This window comes from Notolepis coatsorum (assembly GCF_963971535.1).
Source record: "Notolepis coatsorum genome assembly, chromosome: 10".
Classification (NCBI taxonomy): Eukaryota; Metazoa; Chordata; class Actinopteri; order Aulopiformes; family Paralepididae; genus Notolepis; species Notolepis coatsorum.
Genome location: NC_140174.1, coordinates 131,760,798 through 131,782,237, shown reverse-complemented (window position 1 = coordinate 131,782,237; position 21,440 = coordinate 131,760,798). Strand labels below are relative to the sequence as shown.

At 44.5% G+C, this 21,440-nt stretch overlaps 1 protein-coding gene across 1 annotated transcript in view; it reads left to right on the top strand.

The window, feature by feature from the left end:
• The window catches only part of LOC311235909 (tRNA (32-2'-O)-methyltransferase regulator THADA), a 51,183-nt gene extending 35,127 nt beyond the window's left edge, over positions 1 to 16,056 (top strand). The window contains exons 18-28 of the mRNA XM_084323435.1: positions 542 to 742; positions 3,630 to 3,780; positions 4,743 to 4,992; positions 8,161 to 8,397; positions 10,044 to 10,248; positions 11,311 to 11,502; positions 12,397 to 12,653; positions 14,232 to 14,402; positions 14,694 to 14,960; positions 15,392 to 15,594; positions 15,706 to 16,056. Coding sequence (XP_084179561.1) covers positions 542 to 742; positions 3,630 to 3,780; positions 4,743 to 4,992; positions 8,161 to 8,397; positions 10,044 to 10,248; positions 11,311 to 11,502; positions 12,397 to 12,653; positions 14,232 to 14,402; positions 14,694 to 14,960; positions 15,392 to 15,594; positions 15,706 to 15,959 — 2,388 coding nt within the window. The 3' untranslated portion in view covers positions 15,960 to 16,056. The remainder of the gene's footprint in view (positions 1 to 541; positions 743 to 3,629; positions 3,781 to 4,742; positions 4,993 to 8,160; positions 8,398 to 10,043; positions 10,249 to 11,310; positions 11,503 to 12,396; positions 12,654 to 14,231; positions 14,403 to 14,693; positions 14,961 to 15,391; positions 15,595 to 15,705) is intronic.
• Positions 16,057 to 21,440: the final 5,384 nt, after the last annotated feature.

Genomic DNA, 21,440 nt, shown 5'->3' with positions numbered 1-21,440 from the left:
TAAATACACAGGTCACAACATGTTTACAGGAACGTTTTGGAGTTGTATTTGGAGTGTGTTTCGTGACTGTTGGGAAGTAGGCTGGGAACTAGGCTGCTGGAGCTAGGCTAACGGTGCGGGCGTTCCCTAAGCCTAATGCATGCACAGAGATGAAAAAGGTATGTATCTGCTTGTCTAACTCCAGGGAAGATGGGCAAATAAGCGAATTTACCAAAATGTTGGCGTTTTCCTTTAAATCTACACGTTTACATTGCACTACTTTTATTGTCTTTTATACCTATTCTTATGTCTGAAATGTATGCAATTTTTTTATTTTGTCAATTTGTGTGCTGATTTTATGCCTATGTTAATTTTTATACTAATTGTTGTGGTGCACTCTGGACTGAGAGTACTATGTACATATAGTTATTAATATTTATTATTGCTATATTGTAGAAATGTGTGCATTGAAATGTCTGTAAAGTCTCGACTACATTGAAAATGAGGGTGACCTCGATTGTAATTTGGAGAATAAATAAAGGTTGATGATGTGTCTCTCCAGGGGCTGCACGTCCTGCAGTCGCCTCGCTCCACGTCGGTGACGCGGCGTGCGGCGGGGCTGCCCATGCTCGTCCTGTGTGTCGCCTCCGCGGAGGAGTCCAGTAAATCCCGCCCCCTGCTGGCCCACAGCATACACGCCTTACTGGAGACGGCCCGGGCCTCTCTCCCCCAGAACTGGGACCAGACACTGGACCTGCCACAGGTACAGAAGAGACACTAATGCATCCTAACTGTGATCAACGGTTAGTAGTCCTCTTGGGTACTCCAAACTCCAAAGAATACATTCAGAGGTCAGCACCAATGCAATAATTCACATGCCTTTTATTAACATATATATATATATGTATGTATATATAACAAATAATATCACAAGCATAGTTGACTGCTGCTGAACACCTAGGTCGGACTGCCCCCCCAAGGACTTTGGACTACTTAAAAAAAAAGAAATAAACTCCCCCTTCCACCTGATGGACACATATCACCTGTATTACTATTATTTATTATTTATATACATATAGAACTGCTCCACATGGATTTTTTATTTATTTTTTTATCCACTTTTTCTCCCATCCCAATTTCGTATCGTCCAATTCAACCCTCCCCTGTCTCGAACGCTGTTTCTTGCCTCCCACAAGCCGGCTGCAATGTGGACGAAGCCATACATAGCACAAGTCCCCTCCGATACTCGAGGTAGCAGCCGTCGCATCTTTTCACCTGCACGGCGCGATCTTTCAGCGTCAGGGGTCTGCGCTTTGGAGGGGCGCCGCCCCCATCGCTTCTTGATTCTACTGCGCAGGCGCACCAACCGACCTGTAAGAGTCGCTGTCCACAACGTCCGAAACCCCACCCCTCAGTTTTCCCTCCCCCTAATACTGCCAATTGTATTAGTACGGACGACCAGCCAAACTGAAAACAATGTGGAGAGCTGGGCTCAAACCCAGCGTCTCCAGCATTGGTGGTGAGTGCCTTGCCCACTGCACCACCTAGCCGCCCTCCACATGGATTTTATTATATCATACTGCTTTAAGTACTGTAGTTTTAATGTAGTTGGTGTTTCTTTTATAGTGGTCTTTTTTACTGTAGTTTTAATGAAGCTGGTGTTTTTTTTTATAGTGGTGAGTGTCTATGTATTGTGACTGTATGTTTGTCTTTTAACCACTGCACAACTGAAGTTCCGAAAGGAAAATAAAGTAGTTTGAAGTTGAAGTTGATAGTTCTACATGACGCAATGGGTAGATGTTTCCACAGAAGTTTTCCTCAGTGCCTAACTAATAAACTCATGACAACACCGGTATTACTGTCCTTCACGCAAAGTTATGAAAGCGAATCTGACACGTTCAGTTTATAATGTTGTCTGACTAAGTATTAATAACACGCTTAGTATTTAAAAAATGCCCACGTTCATCAATTAGAAAAACTCTGTGATATTCAAAAATGTTCTTTGCACAGATACTCAGGGCATTATGGGGTAGAACACATAGTAGCATACTACAAGAACCTAGGGGTCCACAAAGACTACTTCAAACTGGAAATGGTAACAACAAAACAAAAAAAACTGAGCGCCCTCCAACCGAACAAGGCCACTGGCCATGACAACATCCCCTCCAAATTCCTCAGAGACTCAGCAGCCGCCATCACCCCAGTCATCACACACATAATAAACCTCTCCATAAAACAGGGACACGTCCCCAAGGACTTCAAAATTGCGAGAGTAACACCCCTGCACAAAAAAGGCAGTAAATTAGACCCAGGCAACTACCGCCCTGTTTCTATCCTTACCTCCATCTCGAAAGTCATGGAAAAAATTGTATACGAACAGGTCGAAAAGTACCTCGCGTAAAAAAATCTAATCTACGAATTCCAATCTGGCTTCAGCACATCCCACTCCACTGACACATGCCTTCTCTATTTAAACGACCACATCAAACAAGAGGTGGACGCGGGCAAATTCTGCGGCATGGTCATGCTGGACCTACAAAAGGCCTTCGACACTGTCAATCACACCATTCTGATTGACAAGCTAAAAGCAATTGGTTTTGATAGTCTATCAGTGAGCTGGATGCAATCCTAACTGGAGGGGAGAGAACAGATGGTGGAGGTAAATGGTACCCTATCCCCCCCCCCTCACAGTGAGCTGTGGTGTTCCACAAGGAAGCATACTAGGACCGCTACTGTTCCTAATTTATGCAAATGACATGTCGTCAGCTTGTGACTGCAACTTGTTCCTGTTTGCGAACGAATACCATGATCACAACACCAGAGGGAGCTCCACAAATCATGTTAAACCCAGATTCGGCTCAAACAAGGGACTAAACACATTTCGCAATTATGCCACATCAATGTGGAACGCCCTACCCAAAGCTGTAAAGGAATGTGAATCACTACCCACTTTCAAAAACACTCTCAAAGAACACCTACGGGAGACTGCAATTCGAAACTGGCCCCTGTAAATGTCCTAACACAACCCCCTCCAATGTACAGTAAATGACCAAGTATGGTTTTGTCAATATTCCAATGTACAGTTTTGCTTGTACAGTGTCCCCCACCCCTCCTACCCAACCCCCCCCCCCCCATCCAACCACCTCCAATGTACAGTGTCCCCCAACCCCACCCCACCTACCCAACCTCCTCCAATGTACAGTTTCTACGTCAAATGTATATACTCTCTTTTCTGGACTCTTTTCGTATCACAAACGGTACTGTATTTGCAAATCTGGTATGTCATAAATGTATAGATGTAGCAGTACTGTCTATCTGTATGTCATATATGTTATGATGAATTGAAAATGGGGGACCCTGATGTAAACAAGACGAAAGTCTTTCTCTGGTCTGCATCCCCTTAACAATTTTATGTATTGAGCTGTACTGTACTGTACCCATTCTGCAATCTGTTAATAAAGTTTTCAATCAATCATATATACTACATGAATTACTCCCACAAATTCACATGTGCAAATAAAAAAAGCACGGTAGGGATGGGCTTGTCGTGCGCTTGAGTACTCCGCCGCTAAACGCCCATCCCTAATTCACAGTTACACGTGAGCGCTGGGAAGCTGTGTGTGTGTGTAACACTCCATTGTTCCCACCAGGTGTGTGCGGTCCACACTCTCCAGGCCCTGGTGCGAGGCTCCAGGCTGGGGGTGGCTGTCCTGCAGTTTGCCCCCGCCGTCGCCATCCTGTCCCTCACCATCCTCCGCTCTCCCTGCTGGGGCATGAGGAATGCCGCCCTGCAGCTCTACAGTAAGACGTTAAATACCCCCCCGGGGGCGTGTTCACTGTTCAGAGATCCAGTTACAGGCCCTGTAATAGCTTTATTTATTACAATTTATGCCTCACATTCACCCATTCACTCACACATTCACACACCGGAGGCGACCATGCGAGGTGCCGACCTGCTCAGAGCAGTTATATTAGTGGTTACAGTAACCCGGCTACCTGGTCCCCAAGCGGGAATCAAACCCAGGACCTCCTTGGTTTATTTATCCCGAGGGAAATTCAGCACTACAGATCGCTCACAGTAAACAGTAAACATTTAGGTATTCAAAAACAAAAGTCACAAATAAGAATAAAGAATGAAATACGGTCCGGGATATACATCCCGATATGTATATACATTCTAAAATGTTAAATATACAGCCAGAAATATACAGTAAAATGTACAGTACTGGGCGGCCGGGTAGCGCAGCGGACTAAGCGTCTGTCTACCACCACAGTGGGACAGTGGGATCAAATCCGGCTGTGGTGCCTCCGGCTTGGCCGACCGTCCATACTAACACAATTGGCAGTGTTAGCGGGTGGGAAACCCGGCGACGGTGGATCCTGGTCGTTGTAAACAGCGATTCCTACAGTTCAGTCGGGGCACCTGCACAGCAAGGGAAGGATCTGGGAGAGGTAGTGTGACCGGTGAGAGTCCGTGCTGCCAGGTGAAAAGAAGCGGTGGGCTGGCTACACATGTGTCGGAGGAAGCATGTGATAATCTCCGCCCTCCCGGACCGACGGTAGGGGGTAGAGTGCGCAACGACCAGGAAGGGGGATTTGGGAATTGGCATAACGACTAACATTGGGATGGGAGAAAAACGGAAAAAGAAGGAGGAAAAGGATAATAATAAAAAAATATTTACAGTACTAAGTGTAAACATTTGAAAATTTCGATTTAATAGTAAAAGTGTTCATCTCACGACGTGTGGTGTCGCCCCCTCCAGGCTCTCTGTGCACGCGCATGCTGGGCCAGCGGCCCGCGGGCGAGGAGGGCTCCACGCAGCACGGCATGTCTCCCCCGGCCTTCTTCAGCCACTACCCCGCCCTGCAGCCCTTCCTCCTGGGGGAGCTGAGGGGCGCGGCGCGGGACCTCCAGGGGCCGTCCGGGGAGGCACGGCTACACCTCCACCCCTCGCTCTACCCCGTCCTCACTCTGTTAGCCAAACTGCAGCCCGGCGTCCCAGACCTGACGGGGTGATTACAGTGTTTTCACGTCGTTATGCAATGTGCTCATTCAGGGCGTCTTCGGGGGATTAAAAAGTAATTAAGTAAAGCATTCTCAATTTAAGGCCTTAAAAGGTATTAGAAAGTCTTACATTTAATTTGCACAGGTATTACATTATGGGGGGAGGGGTGGCGTATTGCTGCCACACCAGAAACGGAAAAGAAATATCAGTATCACGTTATAACGTGATAACTTATTGTTTTAACATAAAACGTTTCACGTTATAACGTGATAACTTATTGTTTTAACATAAAACGTTTCACGTTATAACATGATAACTTATTGTTTTAACATAAAACGTTTCACGTTATAACGTGATAACTTATTGTTTTAACATAAAACGTTTCACGTTATAACATGATAAGTTGGTACGTTTTATGTTAAAACAATAAGTTATAACGTGATACTGATATTTTTTTTCTGTTTCTGGTTTGGCAGCAATACGCTTCCGTAGTCGGGAGATTAAATAATATTAAACAATGTTCTTTTTTTATCCACTTTTTCTCCTTTTTCTGTTTTTCTCCCATCCCAATTTAGTCGTGCCAATTCCCCCCCTCCCCTGTCTTGATTGTTGCTCGCATGTGCCCCCCACTGGTCGGTTGTAGGGAGAGTTGAAGAATCTATCGCATGTCACCTCCGATACACGTCTTTTCATCTGCCAGCGCGGACTCTCATTGGCGAGGTGTAACATGTGGGAGGCTCACACTACTGTTGGATTCTGATCAATCAGCCAGTATCACGTCTTCGTCTGTTTGGCTTGTGTTATCCTCTCCATCCACTGACCTCTGCGTTGTGTATTTTATTCCCCCGACGTCTTCTCATACTGGCTGTACAATCCTTATCTTAACCCCGTTAGTGCAATCCGCAACCATAATAATTCCCCACATCCGTAAGAATTCGACACTTGACAGCGTACTACCGTTTATTTTCATAAACGGAAGCCTCAGCTCAGATGTTAACAGATTGTATTATCCTTGAAAAGTCTATTCTAATGATCTCTCACGTCAGTCCTCCCCTCCTTTCCCCGCGAGGGGGGGGGGAGGGGGAATCGCTTCCAAGTCTCTGATGGTTCCTCTCTCCTCTGTGGGATTCGTTTCTCAGTCGTTCTTAGTCTCAGTCTGCCTTACACCCGGAAGAAACTCACTTTTCTATATTCTCGCCATAGCAACGACAGGCCCGGCCTCTCTCCTGGTTGTCAGGTGACGCGCTGTCATGGCGGTTTTTAAACCTTTCACACATCAAATGTTTTACATTTGACATTTAATTTCATTAATGTCAAACCTCTCTCAGACCATTGTGCCTGCGGCGGCTCTTATCAGCTTGTTGATGTTCTTGATGGAATGTAAACACCCTGCTCGCTGGCAGTGTGCTGCTCACACTGACTGCTTCCACCACCCTCTGCTAAACCATGCACATTTCGACCCCTCTGACCTGGCACCATTTAGATGCTGTCATCTCCCCCCAATCTATACATCACATACATTGAAAAAACATATCTCTCACTACCCTCGACATATCCTGTCCTCGCTGTGCAGGCGCCCTGACCGATCTGTAGGAGTCGCTGTTTACAACGACCAGATTACCATCCATCGGCTTCCCTCCCGCTGACTCTGCCAATTGAGTCAGTATGACGGCCGGCCCAAGCCGGAGGCAACGCTGACAGCCGGATTCGATAGGCTGGGCAATTAATCGAAAAAAAATCTCTATCTCGATTCATAGACCTATGCAATCTCATTTCTAAGTTATGCCGATTTTTCTTTTATTAAAAAAAATAATAATTTAATGATTTTTATTTTTTTTACTTTTTACTTTACTTTTTAAATGATTTTATTGAAAAAAAATAAGAATTGTGAGAGAATCGTGATCTCAATTCTTAGAGAGAAAAATCGTGATTCACATTTTAGCAAGAATCGCCCACCCCCTACCGGTGTCTCACGCGTTGGTGACGAGCGCTTAGACCGCTGCGCCACCCAGCCGCCTATTAAACAATGTTCTTGTATTCAAGTTGTTGTTTTTTGCTGGACTACAAGGAGTTTTTGTTTTGGGCTAGTATGGTCATGAAATTGGTATAAAGTTTTGCTCTAAGTCAGTGGTCACCAACCTTTTTAAGCCCAAGATCACTTTTTTTTTTTGGTGAAGGCAAGATCTACCTATTGAAGCGTTGAGAGAAAAAGACAGCCAAGATTGTACTTTAAACTAAATGACTTTTATTTGCCTGTATTCTAATTACATGCAATGCTTTGGTCCAACATTAAAACTTCAAAGTAGAACTATTATGTACTTTCTCAGTCAGTGCTAAGTGCAGTCATCTTATGCAGCATCACTTTTCACATCAAAACAAAAGTAGAACTGTAATGTGGACTTTCTCATATTATTAACATTGACAAACATATTTACAATTAGCATTTTATAAAGTAGAACTGTAATGTGTACTTTCTCAGTCAGTGCTAAGTGCAGTCAGTGCTAAGTGCAGCATCATTTTCACATCAAAACAAAAGTAGAACTGTAATGTGTACTTTCTCAGTCAGTGCTAAGTGCAGCATCACTTTTCACATCAAAACAAAAGTAGAACTGTAATGTGTACTTTCTCAGTCAGTGCTAAGTGCAGTCAGTGCTAAGTGCAGCATCATTTCACATCAAAACAAAAGTAGAACTGTAATGTGTACTTTCTCAGTCAGTGCTAAGTGCAGCATCACTTTTCACATCAAAACAAAAGTAGAACTGTAATGTGTACTTTCTCAGTCAGTGCTAAGTGCAGTCAGTGCTAAGTGCAGCATCATTTCACATCAAAACAAAAGTAGAACTGTATGTGTACTTTCTCAGTCAGTGCTAAGTGCAGCATCACTTTTCACATCAAAACAAAGGTAGAACTGTAATGTGGACTCTCAGGGTAAGATCTAAAAAAAATTAAATAAAATTTTTAATTTTCATGGAAAGATCTACAGGGACAGTCTCAAAGATCGACCAGTCGATCAAGATCGACGGGTTGGTGACCACTGCTCTAAGTGGTATTAAAAAGGTCTTTAAAAAGGTCTTAAATTGAACTTGAAGCCTGCAGAAACCCTTTAACGGTCACTTCCAGTGTTTGCATCTGGTCTGAGCTGAGTGTCACGTCTCGCCTGGTCCTTCTCTCCCAGCGCTCTGTCAGACTTCCGGGCTCCCCTGCTCCAGCTGGCCGCCAGTCCCATCTACAGCGTGAGGGTGGTGGCCTCCAGAGCCCTGGTTGCCATGACGCCTCCCTCAGAATACATGAACATCCTCATCCGACTGACGGCTGATCTGCCGGAATCCGGGGACCCCTGCTGTCACAACCGGCTGCACGGACAGCTGCTGCAGATCAAAGCCATCCTGGACAGAGCTCTCTGCACAGACGGGTAAGACTCTTAACTACTGCTAACTAATCACTAATCAAAGAGTGATTAGTGATTAGTACATAACTTCACTGGAGAGGTGCTTATCATAATAATCACAACTACCTACCTCATACTATAGTCTACCCATATAATGCTGTATATACCATATATATTTATATTTACTGCATATATATATTATGCATATAATTATTCTATATACCTACTTATACACCTGCTTATAATCCATATAATATAAGCATATAATAGCATGTACAATAACGCTGTATACCGCATGTATATATATTTTTATTCTTACCATATATATCTATCCACATCTGTCTGTACATACGTGCATATAATCCTTTTTACATATCTGTAGATACTATATCTGTACATATCCCTTACCTACTCTTACTAGTTACGCTGCTGACCAGTATGACTAACTTATACCTGTATCACTGTACATATTAATACTACAACTTTACTATACTCTGTAGTACTAATTTATATATTTGATTCCCAGTTTAATCTCCTGTACATTGTATATTACTATTGCACTTAACTGTTACATTTGCACTCTGGATGCCAAACCTCTTTTTGTTGTACTGTACTTATGCTGTATAATGACAATAAATTTTATTCTAATCTTGTTGCAGTGCAATAGAATCTCATGGTGTTTCTCCCACATAGTCCCAACATTGGATTAAGGGCCGCCACTACGAAAACCTTAATTAAAGTCAAACTTTCAATCTCCCAAAAATACAGATCACTGAAATCGCTAGCTGTAATGTACCTACAATGATGACGACGTAATATGTCTCGTGAGTAGGCGTCTTGTGAGTCATGTATGCAATGCAATCAGTAGCCTAGCAAGCTTTTTAACCAGCTGTCAACAAACTGTTACTCCTGACTTGACAGTTGAGCCCAGGGGCGGCGGTTTTACCTGATTAAAAGTCATGTGTGATGTTGTGGGTTGGTTTAAAACTGTATTGGTACCAGACCAAATACAAGGCATGGTTTTACAACATAGCAACTCATCGCGGGCCGACAGGAACATTTCAGAGGGCCCGCAGGGCCACACTTTGAGAAGGCCTGGTTTAAAACTAACAAAACTCTGTCCTTTTTTACGTGGACCAAAAAGAGGACACTTGGAAGGCTGAAACTGACCGAGCGTGACCTGTCGTAGTGTTGACGCAACGATACTAAATGTTCCTACAGCCAACGCTTTGACAGACGTTATAATAATAATAATTAACTTTATTTTCATAGCACCTTTCATACAAGAATTGCAGCCCAAAGTGCTTCACAGCAGTGACATAAAATAGACATAGGCATAAAATTGGCATGATTATAGACAGGCATAAAATGAGCAGAGAATTTACATTATAACCTCCTGATTTCTTTTTCTGTCATGAAAATAATATAATTTTTTTTTATAGATTTCTGACAACATGAAAAGCGCACTTTCGCCTTTTCCCACTTGTTGATTATGATAGATTTCTGACATTAACATCTATAAAAGATTATTAGCAGGTTTCTGACTAAATAAAAGCAATACATAAAGTGCAGACATCAAATTTGTATAAAATGTACAGAATAAGAGCAAAGCAAGAAGTGCAGACAGAATGAAAGCAGCCTCAGACTTCAGAACCTCTGCGTGTTTGCAGCGTCCCTCCAGCCGAGCTGAGTGCGGTGGTGAGCAGAGTGGAGGCCTTGCGGTGGCTGCTGACGGGGGCCCAGCGCTGCCCCCTGGTGAGTGGGGCCTATCTGGTCGTCGCCGGCTCACTGAGAAGACTCTGCTCAGAGGCCTTCCTGAAGAGGATCAGCGACACACTGCTGTGTGAGCTTCACAGCCCACAACACAGGCTTCAGGTGCTGGGCGCTTTTTTCTCTCTCTCACTCTCTCTCACACAGACAGACAGACAGACAGACAGACAGACAGACAGACAGACAGACAGACAGACAGACAGACAGACAGACAGACAGACAGACAGACAGACAGACAGACAGACAGACAGACAGACAGACAGACAGACAGACAGACAGACAGACAGACAGACAGACAGACAGACAGACAGACAGACAGACAGACAGACAGACAGACAGACAGACAGACAGACAGACAGACAGACAGACAGACAGACAGACAGACAGACAGACAGACAGACAGACAGACAGACAGACAGACAGACAGACAGACAGACAGACAGACAGACAGACAGACAGACAGACAGACAGACAGACAGACAGACAGACAGACAGACAGACAGACAGACAGACAGACAGACAGACAGACAGACAGACAGACAGACAGACAGACAGACAGACAGACAGACAGACAGACAGACAGACAGACAGACAGACAGACAGACAGACAGACAGACAGACAGACAGACAGACAGACAGACAGACAGACAGACAGACAGACAGACAGACAGACAGACAGACAGACAGACAGACAGACAGACAGACAGACAGACAGACAGACAGACAGACAGACAGACAGACAGACAGACAGACAGACAGACAGACAGACAGACAGACAGACAGACAGACAGTTTTTGAGGACTGCATACTTCTTTTGCAAATCAAAATACTATACTTTATACTTATAACACATGCATAAGCCTGGTCTCTTTTGAAAGATAGCATTCTGAAGTTTCTGGTACAATAAAGGAAATTCACTTTCAGTGCTAATGAAATAGAGTAACATAGGTCTGAACTTGAGTTGTAGAAAAACTTGTTTTTCTGTAGTAGTTGCAATATCCAGAAGTAGTATAGCCAAAAGAATTGGTATGAGCTGGAAAACACCATGGTAAAGGAACTGTGTACTTCTTACACCACTGCACGCACGCGCACACACACACACACACACACACACACACACACACACAAACTAACTTTGATACAATCTATATTATGTCAACCCCACAGGTCGGGTTATCCTCCTTCCATCAAAACGCCATCCACTTCCTGTGCGCGGACCAAAGGTGGGCGTGTCAAATGTGGGGCGGCTTTTCCACCGCGGGGCCCGACCTGAGGCTCACATTGGTCACTTGGGCGGTGGAGGATGGGCGGGGCTTGGAACAGACCGGCGTGCAACGGTTGACCCAGAGGGTTCTGCAGGTGAGAAACACGCGCTCACTAGACCAATGCAAAACTACCCAGCTTTTCAGAACACAATATCAGGAAATCAGGGAAGTAGAGATAGGCTTGAATATAATGATATACGAGAGTCTGTTTGTGTTCGGTCACACAAGAAATGGGTGTGCGTGTGTATCGCCTATTATATTCTGCAATCAGGGAGACCTACACAAGCGTAGGGCAAGTCCAAGGATATCCGTTTCTTTTTCTTTGCTGTGTCACAAAGCTCTTATGGGTTCACAGAGTTTCTTTTGTTAATGCAAACAAACTCTCGGGGCGCGTTACATTCTGTACTTAACCAGCGATATCCTGGCGATATCCTCTTTAACCCTTTCACTACCACACTACAGAAGGTTAACCCTTTCACTACCACACTACAGGCAGTTTTAATACATTTAAAAAATGTATCCTTGCAAATCTCATTAGAATGAAAAGTTCAACAAAGCATGTTAGCAAATCCAATCAGTTTAAGTGTTCATTGTGTAAACTACCATAGGAGTGTAACAAGGGAACTGAATAAGTGCAAAAAAAAAAGATATCAACACGAGGTGAACAAGTAGAAAAGATTTTTTTTTAAAGTAATGGTGTTTAAACCACAGTTTGTCTGCCGTCTCAGGTGTCTCTGTTATTGCTGGAGGTCCTGTTGGTGAAGGCTGAACATGTTGGTTTAAACATGGTGGTTTAAACATAAAAGTTTTCCTTCTCACTCGTTTGCCAGTGAATGAACCCTTCAATTGTTGCGACTGCTTACAGCTTGCATGCAAACATGTATTGTCTAACTTTTCATATCATCCCTACCGACCAAAGCAATCATTTATGAAGATTACGTTCCTTTGACATTGTAATAAGGGCTAACAGTGCTCTCTCTGTGTCCAGTCCAACCTGAGGGAGGCGCTGTTGAGCCAGGATGTAGAGTACCGGAGGACCTACTTGGCAGCCCTGGTGGCAGTGATGACTGCAGGAGGTGACTCCGTCGTCGTGTCCCAGGATCCCCCTCCGTCTTCCCCACTGGAGAGCCCAGCCCTGCAGGAGTGTCTGGAGCTGTTGCTGGGGGACCTGGAGGGCCAGCGAGGGGGAACGGAGACGCTGTCCCAGGCCCTGTGTGCTGCCAGCCTGCTGCTGTTGTCCCAGAGGTCAGCTTCTACATCCTACACATAATATCAATGCGGTCAATGTGACTGTAAACGTGTACATTTACCATTTTCCCCACGTTTACCATAACATAGTCAAGTCAAGTCAAGAGTTTTATTTGTCACGGCATACAAGTATACAGTGAAATGCGGGGGGTCTTGCCCGCAACGATTGTGCATAATACAATAATAATAATAATATAATAAGAATCCAATAGAACGACATTGTGCAATAATACAAGTAATCAAAGTAGGGCATGTATATGTACATGAGTTTTTACAGAGCATGGTAGGACATGCTAGATCCTGTGATGGTGCAATACACTGTTAGCTACGGATGAGGCACTGGGTCTTTATGTACACTGCTATACAATGTTATATTATACAATCTCAAGTTATACTATACTATTCTTAAAGTGACCTTTCCTTTTGTAAAGTGACCATAAGTGTGAGCGTGTGCAGCATGAGTGTGTGTGTGTGTGCTCATGTTAAAGTGGCTGCTAGTGTGTGAGCGTGTACAGTGTGTGTGTGCTCATGTGTGCTTGTGTGTGGAGAGTTCAGTGTTCAAGGCTCTGATGGCCTGGGGGAAGAAGCTGAGCCGAAGTCTCTCTGTCCTAGTTGCTGGTGTTCACAGGCGTTTGCCTGACAGCAGCAGCTTGAACAGGCTGTTGTTGGGGTGGTGAGGGTCTTTCATTATTCTGCAGGCTCTGGATTTGCACCTCTTGTTATATAGGACCTGCAGGGGTGGTAGTGCAATACCCGTAGTACGCTCGGCTGAGCGCACCACTCTCTGTAGGGCCTTCTTGTCCTGTTCCGTGCTGTTTCCATACCAGGCAGTGATGTTTCCAGTCAAGATGCTCTCTACAGCTCCGAAGTAGAAGGACTGGAGTATCTTCCCCGATACTCTGAACTTCCTTAACTGTCTCAGGTGGTAGAGGCGCTGCTTCGCCTTCTTTACGACTGAGTCTATGTGTGTTGTCCATGTCAGATCCTCTGAGATGTGGACCCCCAGGTACTTGAAGCTGCTCACCCTGTCCACGGTAGCCCAGTTTATCCTCAGTGGTGTGTGTGTCCCCTGCTGTCTTCTCCTAAAATCCACAATCAGCTCCTTGGTTTTACCAATGTTCAGGAGCAGGCTGTTGTCCTGGCACCAGCGTTCCAGTACCTCAACCTCCTCCCGGTAGGCCTTCTCCGGTATATACAGTATAGAATAGAATAGAAATCCTTTAATGATCCCGAGGGAAATTCGACACTACAGATCGCTCACATTGAACAACAATAAACATTTAGGTAGTCAATAGGACTAAATAGGAATAAGAATATAATAATATAAAAAATAAGACTAAAATAGAATAGAGAATAAAATACGGCCCGGTATATTCTGGTATGTATATACATTCAAAAATCTTAAATATTCAACTATCCAGCCAAAAATGTACAGTAATAAGTGTGAAAATGTAAAGTGAGAAGTGTCCAGGATTACCTCGGTATAGAATCGGATATGTAACCTTGGAGACACGAGGATTGATTGTTTTGCTCAGCAGTCCCCCTCAGTGACCCTCCTGTCTGTATGCATCTCAGCCTCCAGAGTTCCTTGTTCCAGCGCTGGTGCGGCGTGCTGGAGGTCCACCGCTCCCCGGTGAGCCCTGAAGCCCTCAGGATGGCCTGCGCTCAGGCTCTGTGTCTGGCGGGAGCTCCCCTAATGAGCCACGCCCTGAGGGAACGCACCGCTCTCCCGGCCGTCGGCGCCAGGTACTGGCGGATTTCAGAATGCTGCTGTATTTTGTGTCTGGTGCTTCATGCAGGGTTCGCACAAGGTCCTTGAAGTGCTTAAAGTGCCTGGAATTCCTTGAAAACAGCCAATTTTCTATAAAAAAAAAACAGCATTTAAAAGTGAATTGTATCCTTTTTAAATGCCCTTTTAAAATGAAAAATAGTGCTTAGAAAAGTACTTGAAAGTCCCTGAATTCAATTTTGCAATGTCTGTGGGAACCCTGTTCATGCAAACGGATGTAGCGGTGACCGTATTTCCGTCCTGTGCAGGTTGATCAACACCGGGCTCTACCTGCTGCAGGACGAAAACCAACAGGTGAGGATGAAGGCGGCCTGTTTTACCTCCATGCTCTCCCATGCCAGCAGGGGAGGAGAGCGGGAGAGCATCTACCTCATGCAGGTCAACCAGGCATTGCCCTTCTTGTTGGACCTGCTGCTGGGGGAATGCTGGGACAGCCCCGGGGCGCTGGAGGTGCTGCTCTGTCACCTGCCTGAGTCTGACCTCAGATCTGTACTAAGAGAAGCCATGGAGACCGGGTGCGTTGCCCCGCTGAACCGCTCATATAGACTTCAACTTCAAACTACTTTATTTTCCTTTCGGTACTTCATTTGTGCAGTGGTTAAAAGACAAACATACAGTCACAATACAAAGACAATACATTAAAACTACAGTAAAAAACACCAACTACATTAAAACTACAGTACTGAAAAGCATGATATATTTTTTGATGTCCTGTGTGTGCAAAAAGAAAAAACTTCAATAAAGTATAAGTCATAAAAAAAAGCATGATATATTAAAATCCATTCTATATGTATATAAATAATAATAATACAGATGATATGCGTCCATCAGGTGGAAGGGGAGTCTATTGTTAAGTAGTCCAACATGATGAACGACAGCGTTCATCCTTCGTCACCTTGTCTGGTGTTTTTTGCAACCATCGCTCAACTCTTGCTCTGCTCCACAGGTGTCCCAGTCTGTACGAGCAGGACGAGGCCAATGTGTTCTCGGAACCTTCCGTGATGTCCGCCTGTCTGCTCCCGTACCTGCTTCACATGGCAGACAGACACTCTGAGTCCACCGCCTTGGCGCGGTGCCTGGCTGTGTGGGCCGGGGAGAATGTTAATCGGGTGCTAGAGAGCCTTGCCGTCTGCAATGACCTCCAGCCGGGTAATGCCGCCATCCATCTCAGTGGTCTTTGAAGAATATAAGAATGAATGTGTTCTATGTCGATATGGTAATGACTGGTATATGATCTGTTCCTGTTTTGTCTCTCTCTAGGTGAGACTCTGACCTCGGCCTGGCTGGATGTTCTCACGGATTCCCGTTTCCATGGCACCGTCAGCGGCCTGCTCGCCAGGGCTGCCCTCCTCCTCCGGCTGGTGGAAACATCCGACGACCTACGCCCCCTTTGTGACCCTGTGACCCTGCGCAAGAATGTGCAGGGTGTTTACAGTCTGCTCAGTCGGAACAGTGTCCAGTTGCCCGCTACCTTTCGTGGCCATTTTGTGTCTGGAGACCGGCCGCCAGTCTAAAGGGGAACTTGACGAACAATGGCGTTTTGATTGTGAGGTCCAGCGTGGGATCATCTGTGGGTGTTTCAGGAGCGTCTATGGCAGCTCTGAGACCAGCGTGGGATCATCTGTGGGTGTTCCAGGAGCGTCTATGGCAGCTCTGAGACCAGCGTGGGATCATCTGTGGGTGTTCCAGGAGCGTCTATGGCAGCTCTGAGACCAGCGTGGGATCATCTGTGGGTGTTCCAGGAGCGTCTATGGCAGCTCTGAGACCAGCGTGGGATCATCTGTGGGTGTTCCAGGAGCGTCTATGGCAGCTCTGAGACCAGCGTGGGATCATCTGTGGGTGTTCCAGGAGCGTCTATGGCAGCTCTGAGACCAGCGTGGGATCATCTGTGGGTGTTCCAGGAGCGTCTATGGCAGCTCTGAGACCAGCGTGGGATCATCTGTGGGTGTTCCAGGAGCGTCTATGGCAGCTCTGAGACCAGCGTGGGATCATCTGTGGGTGTTTCAGGAGCGTCTATGGCAGCTCTGAGACCAGCGTGGGATCATCTGTGGGTGTTCCAGGAGTGTCTATGGCAGCTCTGAGACCAGCGTGGGATCATCTGTGGGTGTTCCAGGAGCGTCTATGGCAGCTCTGAGACCAGCGTGGGATCATCTGTGGGTGTTCCAGGAGCGTCTATGGCAGCTCTGAGACCAGCGTGGGCCTTGAATGGGCCGATGGGCTGCGGAACAGAAGCACATGGCAGGCCAACGGAGATGGGTTACGTAAGAGCCCAGTGGCTGCAGCCGGCCGAGTGCATGATCACGTTACCTAAGCCGCTGAAAGACCCGCAGGGTATTGGGAACCATGTGTGCGTCCTGCGTAAGGGGGGGGGGGGGGGGGCAGTGTGAGGCAAGAACTGTGCTACACGACCAGTAATGCAGTGGTAAGATATAAGGTGGGTAGACGGCTCTGAATTCCAGTTGATGACCACAGTAACACCAGAAGATAAATATGCTGTATTTTTTTTTTTTTTTTTTTTATATAATAGTATTATGTTTTTCTCCTCAAAAAAGAATCTGTTTCCACATAACCGCCGCCAATCTGACACCGCTTACTAAAAAAATCAATACTATGAATTTGAATCTGAAAGATTTCTTTCAGTTTTAAAGGCACAATCAGTGATCCAAACATAAACAAATGAGGAGCCTTGCCACCAAAAATAGGAGATGGCAACGGAGACGTGTTTTCATTCCCTAGTCGACTGGCTCGGCTCTCGATACAAGGATAGACGACGGGTAAATACCTGTTTGTGAATTGTATTCGCTGTAAAAGGTTTGTTTACAATGGTAATGTTTTGTAAGAAGCAAAACAGATCTATATTCTAATTTTAAAATGGGTTAAGACACTTCCAAATGGGGTATATTTGCCGTCTACAGTTCAAACTCTTCCAAGACTCTAGTATTATGTGAATATAACCCACATTGATATGGAAAAGGAAAACGTCACTGATTGTGGAAGTAAAGGGTGGGTAAACCTTTAACTTTAAAGGGTTGGATAAACTGCATTTAGGAGGGTTTCTCCTTCGATACACCTCTGGACACCAGCTGCTTTGTAGTATTTCTTGTTCACACACGATTGACTGATTCAGAGTTCTTATGGTTAGTTGCTAATTATAATTTGATATTCTCGTCAAACTAACATCGCAGCACTGAGCTGTTCAAGGATCACTAAACGGGGCTAAATATATTCATCAAATGTAGCTTGACGTGTGAAAGGATGCACCTTCTCATTGTCTTCATGGTGCTAAACTAAAGTTTGATCGTTTCAAAGTCGATGGTAGAGGTAACACACACACAAACACTTTCACGACAAAGTTTACTAATCTCAATTTCACCAATTTATTTTGTCATGGCAACAAACATATCAACATTTCAGCTTAGTGTTCTTCATTACAGCATTGGGTCTCTTTGCCTGTCTTGCACCCTACAAGTAAATGTGAACAAAAGGAATGGGAAAATAATATATTATTGTTGTTTATCAGCTTGGTGTTCCTCTGAAAGTACATTTATATATCAAGTAACAAATATTTCTCAGAAACCTGCATGTCACAATCATTAGCATCCCCAAAGATTCTTACAAACAAAATGTAATGAACATTCTCCATTGACCTTCAAATTGGAGATGAAAAAGTAACTGAAATGTATAATAAATTAAATAACAATATAATGAATGACCACTTAAGAGTTCCCAAAGACTCGGATGAACGTTAAAAAAGGACAATGTTAATCAGAATATACATCTATTAGATTTTATTCATAAGAATTTATTGGGGTGCTATGGCTGTGACAGGTTTTTGAAGAAAAAATAATAATAATAATAATTCTTGGAACAATTTGAACTGAGTTGGATAGATTTATCAAATTTTTAGTGTAAGATCAAGAATGACTGTAGAAATACTGAAATATATATATTGTATATTATGACTGGGCAGTCAGGTTTCCCTCGAAGCAGAGTATGTGATACTTGGTTTATTTTTGTTGACTGAGCGTGACATGAAACCATGAGGAGTTCTGCACATGGACGGGTTCTGCACTGCTTGTGGTACTGATAGCTTGTTGGCTCTGGTTTCCTTGTAATGCCTGTGACATATTTCAGTTAGCCAGACAGCTGTGACTCTGCTGATGTGGCAGTCTAGTACTGTATGTATGCTTGCTGTTTTGAATAACTTGGGAAATTGAACTTTGATATCTGTGCTTATGGGTGTCTTGCAGTCATAATAATAATAACTTAACCATTCATACAGATTGCTGCTCAAAGTGCTTTACACAAAAAAACTAAACAAAAGGATTAACAATGAAGAAAGAAAGAAAGAGAAAATAATTAAATACATAAAAGTATACATTACATTAACATGATAAAATGGTATTAAAACAATAGATAAGATAGTAAAAATAGCTAAATAACACAAGACAATACAAAATTACAAATAAAATAATAAAGACTGGGGAAAGAAATGCGTTGATGGAATACATTTTTTTGAATGAAATAACCGTGCTTCTTGAAATACAAACACGCCAGTTAGGTTCTACAGTACTGGATTAGAATGCTACGTGCTTCTGTGTGAACAAAGCCTCAGTGCAGCACAGCACAGCCTCCACTGTCAGCCAAACCGGTTACGACCGCCAGTCGCCCCCCCCCCCCCCCCAGCCTATCTCGCCACTAACAGCCAAAACAAGCTGCTCCTCTTCATCATCCACACACAGCGCTTCGCCTCTCCACCCTTGTTGTTCGTCTGTCTATATTTCCTGTTCCATGTCTCGTCTCGTCTGCTGTAGCAGGGCTGAGATTGACACAGTGATGTAATGCAGCTTGTTGCACAACGGGGGAATACGAGGTTTAATGCTCCATTAAAGGCCTTCTGCTTGGATAAGTGTCCATTTTCAGGCGGCAGCAGGGCTGAACATTTGACTGGCCGCGCGCGCGAGAGAGCAAATCACACACTAGCGGCCTTACGTCATCATAATCGCCCACTCGTGTTGTTGGAGGTGGATTCCTTTCTGTATCGGGTAACATTTTGACAGGAAGGTGTGCACTCATGAGGCTTTGGATAAAAGTGTCCAGTAAAATAGCATGTTATGAAGGAACAGATATAGTATATACAGATATGTTTGACATGATATGATGATCATAGAGGAATTTGGGGTTACGAGATGTGATAAAACAAAATATTCGTATTAAAAGCACATTGTGTTGTACTTTTGTCCTTTGATATATATCTGATTCCAAACATGTGAATAAAACGGCAGAATGAACGGGCTGAATTATAATTTTCTGACCTTACACAGGCACTTATTATCAAGTCAAACTAGGCCCCTTGTCCAGACTAAATCTAGATCTCCCAACCTGCTGAACCCACACATGACCCAGTCATGGCACGCACCCCCCCCCCCCCCCCCCCCCTCTCTCTCACACACACACACACGTACACACACACACACGTACATACACGCACTGTCAGGGCAAAACTGCAGCTCTCACCCTGCCTGATTGGTTATCAACTACTGACTCTCACTGTCTACCACCCCAATCAGTTCAATCAGCAGCAGCTGTCAACACACTGCTTTTAACAGATCTGTTAAAAGAACATTCTCCATGGGCTGCATGTGCTCTGTTCACAATCCGGATAGGCAGCCGGTAAGAATGTTTGTGTGTGTGTGTATATATGATGGGGTACACATGGGATGTATTTATGTATGATTTAAGTGTTCACTGTTAAGTTGGGGATGTATTTATGTATAGTCAGTGTCACAAGAGTATTATCTGTCATATGATGCATAATGGAGTCATTTATTTAACTTCCACAATGTGTATTTTATAGCTTGTATTTGTTCTGTGTTTTTGTGCTAAGGTTTTTTACCTAAATGCTAGAACTATAAAGACCATCCATCCATCTACTGGCTAAAAATGGCTGAATTAGTGAAAGAATGAAAACAAACCTTTTGAATATCAAATAAAGGGAGAAGGAAGGTAATTCGGTCTGGTTCATTGAGTAAAACCCAGTTAACCCTTCGGGTGAACAAGCAACATCCTTTCAGGTTGGGGACAGTGCACAAGGTCAAACGCATACAACTTGACACTTATCGTTTTAGATGTTCACCCCATCGGTGTCGGCCTCTGACTTTAAGTCATGGTTTGTGATCGTTGCACACTTAGTTTGCGCCACTTGTATGACCTCAGACCTGTATATTTCCCATGACTCATGTTGAAATGACAAGTGTACCAGTCCAGGTGTGTTGATGTAACGGAGGTGCGTGAGTATATCCACCGTCACGATGGACTCCAAGTGTTGTGAAGTGACTGTGGCACGTAGCGGTACTGCAAGTAAACTCACTCTCCTTAACCCGTTCACTGCCACACGACAGCCGGTTAACTTTCACTATGACAATACAGAAGGTTAGCCCTTTACTATCACACAACCGACGGCGATGCTCCATCATTAGCTCCGCATTTGCGGAGCTAATGATGCTAATGATGGAGCATCGCCGTCGGCTGTGTGATAGTAAAGGGCTAACCTTCTGTCGTGTGGCAGTGAAAGGGTTAGAAGGCATCCAGACTCATTACTTAGAAGTGAATTCACCTCTTGGTATAGTGGTCTGCGATGTCGCCCGTGGTGCGGGAGACCGGGGTTCGACTCCCACTCGGGGCATGTCAAATAAGACCGGTTTCAGTGGTGCCGTGACCCGGATGCCTTGAGTGGTGTGAGTTTAGGGGGTTGAGTGTAACGGAGGTCCGTGACTGAGTATATCCACGGCACAGTCACGATGGACTTCATGTGTTGTGAAGTGACTGTGGAACGTAGCGGTACTGCAAGTAAACTCACTCCCCCTAACACTTTGAGTGCCAACGATGAGATTTCTCGTTAGTTCATGCCAACTGTTGAGTGCCAACAACGAGAGATCTAGTTTTTTTTTTTTATTATCGATTTTTCATTTTCATCAATCTAGCCTCACGTTACC